General features: G+C 35.7%; 1 protein-coding gene across 1 annotated transcript; it reads right to left on the reverse strand.

Moving 5' to 3' along the window:
- Window positions 1-3,264: 3,264 nt before the first annotated feature.
- Window positions 3,265-5,853, reverse strand: LOC135691004 (uncharacterized). Its single transcript, XM_065208719.2, has one exon. It carries the CDS (start codon window positions 5,179-5,181, stop codon window positions 3,916-3,918), a length of 1,266 nt encoding a protein of 421 aa, XP_065064791.2. The 5' UTR covers window positions 5,182-5,853; the 3' UTR covers window positions 3,265-3,915.
- Between the last annotated feature and the right edge of the window lie 1,483 nt (window positions 5,854-7,336).

The raw sequence follows: 7,336 nt of genomic DNA on the forward strand, positions 1-7,336 counted from the left end.
TCTGGGGGCTAAGACATCGCGATGCAGAGGAGCTGAGGGGAATGCCCCAACTTTTGCAAAAATGTAAAGAATAAAAAATGGATCGGATTCAAGCTACTTTTACTCGGTTCTAGCCCCGACTACCCCCCCCCCCTCCCCGACTGCTTGGCAGTTGCTTAAGTTTTGGGTCATTATGCTACCAGCAGCTCACAAATTTTTGAAATTTTTCAGGCATACAATTATTGAAGGGTTTCAGAGGTAAAGGCTAGATTTTAAAGCAAATTTCAACAGAGCTCGCACCCAGAAAAACCTATTGACCAATACTCAGTAATGATTTCGCCTTGAGAACTTCAAGTAAAACAAAGTTGTGAATGGAAAATTTCTTGAGTGTGCAGTTTACTGTGAAATAAGGGTAGTATGGAAACGTACCATAAATCCTAGAGTTCGTCCTCTAGCGGCTTATCAGAAAATCTCGATAAAAATCTCGCTTTTAGTTTTTTCAAATTTACGTAGAGAAATGAAACATTTCGGAAGTCATTTTGACAATAAAACCGTTGTTAAAATGATGTGTTATTTATTTTGGACAAAACCATGGACTGTAAAAGTTGTCACGTCAGGGATGGCTAATTTTTTTATTTTTTGGGGTGGGGGCTTACTCTATTAAAAATTTTCAAACAGTCTTCTCGTGGTACAGAATTTAAAAATGGCTTTGAAAAAAGCAAAGATTTTGAAATATGTTATCAAAACCAAAATTTTCACTTGCAGGAAAAGGGCAAGAACCGACAAGGGAAGCTTATACGAGGGAAGGGAAATTCGAGATACTGTTTCGAGTGGCTTAGGAAAAAAACTGCAAGTTACAAACAGCTTATCTAGTGTTGTTTTTAAAAATCGAGCACAGCGTTTCTTACGAAAACAAAGCACGTTGACTGTAGATGTATAAACAGGTTTGAATTGTTTTTGAATTAGTAAAAAACGAAAGTTGTTTTAGAGTTATGATATGAAATTCAAGGGCTGCGATTTTTCTTAGATAATTATTCAAATAGTTTTTACTGTTGGCAGGGAGATTAACACAAAATGTTTATGAACATCATTCAATATAGCCAAATAATTTAGCAAAAAATCTCTATAAGAAACACTAGAATAGTTTTTTTCAAAACTTCAAAAACGTTGGTACAATATTTTATCCTTTGAGGCAACAAAAATTGAGAAACCTTTGGCATTATTCTATCAAATATTAAATTCTGATTTGGTTTTTTTTTAAACCGTAGCTTCATTACCTTCCAATTCCTTGCCAAAAGCAGTGAAGCCGAAATCTCTATATATTTTCGAACATAATTTGTAAATCTTCGCACATGAGATCGAAAGCATAGTTCAGATGAGTGTGAGATATTTTGAGCTCCTGCGACAACCTTGTAGACGATGCTTTCTGTGAAAGAAAGATGATTGTAAGAAGTAAGAAAAAAATTGGCTGAGAAAAGAGAAAGTGAATTTGCCACGAAAGAAAAAGAGAGAGAAAGCAATCCAGCATGAGAAAATCGCAAAAATTCGCAAAACTGTGATCAAGTTTGATAATTCGCCTCCAAACAAGTTACTTCAAAATTAAAACTGGGTGGTAGATAGGTTTGTATGCAATATCGAAACTCTGCAGGGTCCTATGGTCCCATCTAGCCTGCGTCACAGACCATAATCCTCCTCAGCTAGGTCGAAACGAACATTTGAAAGGAAGTTTTAATCTACACAAAACCAAGATTTTTCTTCGAAATGGGGGGGGGGGGGTAAAATGCGTGGATGGCCCTATATCTGTCAATGAATAAACAGTTTACATTGTAAAAGGTAATATGCAACGGGCAGTGGTGCCATGGAGTGGGGCTCAAGGAGTCTCAGCCCCTTTTGTTAAATTCAGATAGATTTTGGGTGGCTCAGCCCCTCTTAACAATAGGTTCTTATTTGCTGGCAACCCTCTATTATGTTATGATATTGATTTCTCGTGAATGAGAAAGTCCTTATCAGACTGTTTGTGTCATGAATGTCTGAATGATTTCTACATCCAACAGACAGGGAGTTTTTACCACAAATGCAAGTACATTGGGTGTTGTAAGGGTTTGGTCATGGGTGTGGCTTCTTGAATTTCCTTACAGCACAGCCCCCCCTTCCTAACTTTTTAGGATGGTGCCCCTGTTAAAGAGTATATATAAAGCAACAGTATCAAGCTTATCCTCTCCATGCCAACAGGGCACCTGCTATTCAAGTCTTTGATTCATACTTTTATGACTAGTAACAGCAAGATATTTCCGAATGGTACGATATCTAAAGTTGCCTTGATTTCAACTTTCAAAAACGGAAAGCGGCACGGTAAGCGTACCGTTTTTGAATGTCAAAATATCTTCTGCGCATGCTTGTACCGTACACCTTTAGCTTGTTGACCCAGCTGCTTCTCTGCCTCTGAATCTTTGCATGGTTTTGGTACTTACCGTTTTTCTGACAAAGCAAGGAAGAGTAGAGAAGCCTTCCCCAGATTTAAAATTTTATTTACTCTTGATTTTTATGTATTTCTGTGAACATGGCGTTTGTCTCAGTTGATTGCTGTTTCAAGGGAGTTTCATTTCATTTTTTGATGGGACGGAAAATGTTTTTTAGAGGATGGTTAATGGAACAAGAGGATAAGTATGAAATGCAAGTAGCAATAAGAACTGCACACCTCTGTCGTAATAAGGAAATATTTTGAATAGAAACCCATTTCCTACATTTATATCAAAAGTTAAATGGCAATAGGCTTTTCAACCTTTAAACTATTAATGATCAATCTTTGGCCAATAAAGAATGCACCCAAGTAAAAATGTTGGAGTTGGTTAACATTAAAATTCTATCATGTAAATGTTAAGACAATAACCTCAAAAATGCATCATAGAGTGATATTTTCCAAATAAGTTGAAACAGTACAAACCATAGAAATTTACAATGGATTTAGGCCAGAATATAGACATCTATACTAAACTGCTTCCTAACAAACGCTTTCAATATATACACTTCTTTTCAATATAAACTAGATTAATTTTAAGACCATTAAAAATGATAACAACATATAACAATACCAAAACTTGTAAAATCTACAACAAAGAGCCTTGTATCTGCTCAAGGAATAAACTGATTTTCAAAAAAAAAAGCTTTCTGGTAATTTTGAGTAAAAAGGCACCCAATCTGAAAATGAATCTGTTTATGAATTCTTAAAATTCTTTATTGGAAGGAATGTAGTTGGAGTGTTGTGTCACAAATAAGGCTGGATCATTTCTTATTTTCTAAAGCCTTCAATATCAAACAGTGTATAGTACAAAGGCCGACTTCCTCCTTGAACTTTTTGTTTGCAATGGACTGGTAAAAAAAATTTCAACACTCCAACTATTTTGGCCCCTTTACCATCAACAAGTTTTGAGAGATTTTATCCAAACCCTTAATGTTATGAACCACTGTTTATTGCGGACACAAGGATAAAACTGTTTTATGGAGTCATTATCCTAAGGGGCTATTTAATTTTTGGATTTTTAGTGATAGGATACACATTTTTTAAACAAAACAAAATTCTGTGAACTGCTTTTCAAATCCAGCATTGCAATAAAACCATACTGTAAAACCTATGCACTTAGGGAAGTTGTTAATACACAGTTTCTTAATAGGTAAAAGCCAATTAAAGATTTGAAATGGTGTAGACTATACAAAACAATTGACTGTTTAAAACACCCTAGAGCACCAACAACTATTAAAAATTCTTCATCTTTCTGATAAAAGGTCATAAAATCTATATGCCCAACATACCTATTGAATAGAAAGTGCTTTGGTAAAAGATTAATTGTCCTCCAGGGTGATATTGTTCAGTTAAAATTCTAGAAATGAAGATTCTTGCATCCTAAAATTAAGATTATCTCAAACCAGAATGCTAATTTAAAGGAACACTTCTGGGTATTCAATCTTTTTAAAATTGTGTTCAGTTGGTTTTAGTGAACTTCCTCCATTAAATTCATTTGGTAGATTATTGACAAAAAGTGTCCCAAATCTGTATTCCAAACGTCTCATTGTCCTGGGTGACATCGTTTGGGACCTTTTTAAATATTCATTGTCTGGGTGATTATTATTTTCAACTCCTTCAAAGAATTCATTTGTATCAGAGTATCTAATAGGCCTGGTGTAGTACATCAGTTGGTTATCATCTGTTTCATATCCTGATGTTGAATGGGAATTTACACTAGCTATGTCCATTTCTGTATGCTTTTTCTGTCTGTCATGTGAACCATTGTTGTTTGAGATTATATCCTTGAGTAATGCTTTAACTTCAGTGGAATTTTGATAAATTGGTTCAGTTCCATCTGTTTCATACCCGTTATGCATTTTTACTTTTGACTCTGTCAGATGAGCTTTAGAGTTGTCAACTATATTTGACAAAGATGACCATTTTTTATGAACTGGTGTTTCTGGTAGATCATCTACATCTAGGGTGAAAACTTCATTGTAGCCTCTCTCTTTCGTTTTTGGACTGTGGTTCTGATCAACAGGATAACTTCTCCTGGTAGTAACTTTTATGTGACTATTGAGTTTTGAGTCGTCTTTACTTCTTGAACCTAAATCTTTCTTTTCTCCTTTTGGGGGCTTGCCCTTGCTTTCCCTTGGTGTAAATGGGAAACTTTCCAATGCTTTAATTTCGTCCCGCTTTGACTTTATTGACATTTCTATTTGCTTATAAATTTCCTTTTTTCGACGGGGATTTCGCTTGATATATTTGTGAACTTCATCAATCATGCCAGCTTCAAGCATTTTTTTTACAAGAAATAACAGGATCTGCTTGCTTTCGGCAAAATCAATTGGCAAGTCTTTTCGGTCAGTTTTACTGGAGACGCTCAATCCATTCTCAACCAAAAACTTTACGATGTTAAAATTACCTGTCATTACTGCCGCATGCAGTAAAGTCCATCCTTCACGATCCTTGATTTTCATATTGGCTCCGTATGATAATAATAATTTTACCATATCTACATTACCGATGAAACAACTATTCTGTAACGCTGTAAGTCCTTCATCATTGATCTCATCAATATTGAATTTGGGGTCTTCTTTACATTGATCAAGAAGTAATTTCACTCTCAAAATATCGTCTTCAGCGACGGCGCGGTGAAAGAGTTCCTTCGAATTACGTTTGACGACAAATTTAAACATGGTGCTTTCTCAATCTTTAAAATACATAAAAGTCTCGAAAACGCAAATCACAACCATTTAACATCCGCCTTGAATATCAGCGATTGCTCTCTGTGGCCTAATCCTCTTGACAACGTTACTCACCGTCCTAATAGTTGCCAGGTTTGCATAACACGCAGATTATCCCGCACATTCCGATCTTTTGTTTATGTTTCTCTCGCTTTATCTCAATTGTATTCTTTCTATTGTTCTATTGTTTAAGGAAGCTTTGTGTGTCAGATTCGCGTTGTCCCGCAGCCAAAAATGTACATCAATTTTGCCGGTGGTATGACTTTCACTGCAATCACTTTCAGCAGCCTGTGTTATATCAATTTTTCACACTTTAGAAACTTGTTTCAGGAACGTCTGAGAGGAAATTCTTTGTGAAACCAAACAGAAACAAAAGTAAAATGATTATAGCTCCTCGCCGGGACCTTTCTCCTTGTTGTTTCCTTGTTTTTATGAACCAAATACGCTCTTTAAGGGACGAAAATATAACCATGAAAATCATTCGTCTGTAAGTATCAGCGTCAAAAGTTACAGCACAAATTGATAGTTACACCTGAATTACCGGTGTGTTAAAGACGGTCTGGTATTTCTCACATTTAACAGTTGACTGCCCTGGCTTCCTTCATGGGGAAAACAACGTTAAAAGGCTTTTGTTTTATCAAACGTCCGTGATTGATATTTTTCAATGGGTCTATTATGATGTAAATTTATTGTAAACGATATTTCAGGCGCTTATGGTTTTTTTATTGTGTTTTGATTACAATACTCCGTGTTTGCCACTTTGTATGGCCTACTGAGCCTATATTGAGTCATCTGAAAAGATTTCCGTCCAGGTGTGGGAACACAGCTTGCTCTTCAATTGATGTACGATAGTGAAACTATACCAATTAAAGCTTTAATTTTTAACAAAATTGATAGTTAATCATGGACAATAAATGCAAAATAGATCTGTATTCGGCCTAGGGGTATGAAAAGGCCCTTGCTTCATAAATGACGAAATTGAAATTTAAACGACTTTGAAAATATCTTTTTTGTAAAACTTTTAACTTTAAAAGTTTTTGTACACCGAGGCTCGAGTTCCATAAATACAAGCAAGGCATTGACATAATTAGAAAACTCACCAGTAATTAGAAAAAGCAATTTCTTTTGAATTAAAAAAAATCAAAACATTGAGCCGCGGAGCATATTACAGATTGAGGGGGCTAAAGCATTTGGGGGGGGGGGGGGCTAAACATGCTAAAAGTTAAGAGCAGGGCGATTTCATAGTCCTTAGGACTACTGCGCTTTCTCTATGGTTTTAAATTCATTTTGGAAATTATTGGGGAAGGGCTTAAGCCCCCTTAGCCCCCTCCTCTCTTCTGCGATCCCTGTCACTCCCTCTCGCCACTACTATGAAACAGCAACTAGGGCAGACTTTTCATGGCAATTTACATCAATTGTTGCAATTTATGGCATTAATTTAGGTGGCCTGGTAAGAAATGATGACAATTATTTGCGAAACAGTAACAGGGATGTAATTTAGAAATAAATCCCCAAGGAAACGGACCAAAAATATTCATCCATCTCTATGCTTTGCTAATAATGGCAGTTTTAGCACCAATTATCATATCCTGCCATTCAACAGCAAATTATTATCTACTAAATTAAGTTATTAACGCAATAGTTAATGTTAGCGTAATGACCAATTTTCCAAACGTATTCTCGCCATGATTACTGTAACCAGTGCTGCAAAAAGAAATGTAGGTCACTAAGCGTGAAAAAAGCAAAATTTTCATTAAGCTTGCTCGCCATCACTACAGTCGTCCATGGAAATACACTAAGAAGTTTTAAATGGGCTGAGTGATCTAATCAGCATATTCACCAGACTAAAAATTTTGTTTGTGCACCCGAAAAAACACTTTACAGTCCGACTTTGATAAACATTGTTTGTTATTTCAAGTAAAATCTGAGTGCTTGCTTATTTTTGCTTTAGTTGCTCTACGAGGCATTTTTTGACACCAAATTCATTTAATATTGTCTTGAGTCTGACGGCGCATAATGGAGAGTTTCATTTACAAAAAAATTAAAATTAAAGTGAATTTGAAAATGGCAGTGAAAAAAGCAAACATTTTACAACATACTTAAAGCT

The sequence above is a fragment of the Rhopilema esculentum genome, chromosome 4 (assembly GCF_057945365.1).
Source record: "Rhopilema esculentum isolate cy_ngs chromosome 4, ASM5794536v1, whole genome shotgun sequence".
NCBI lineage: Eukaryota > Metazoa > Cnidaria > Scyphozoa > Rhizostomeae > Rhizostomatidae > Rhopilema > Rhopilema esculentum.

Excerpts from the sequence above, each read along its gene's own strand:
- LOC135691004 (XM_065208719.2), bottom strand. The coding sequence starts at position 5,181 with ATGTTTAAATTTGTCGTCAAACGTAATTCGAAGGAACTCTTTCACCGC.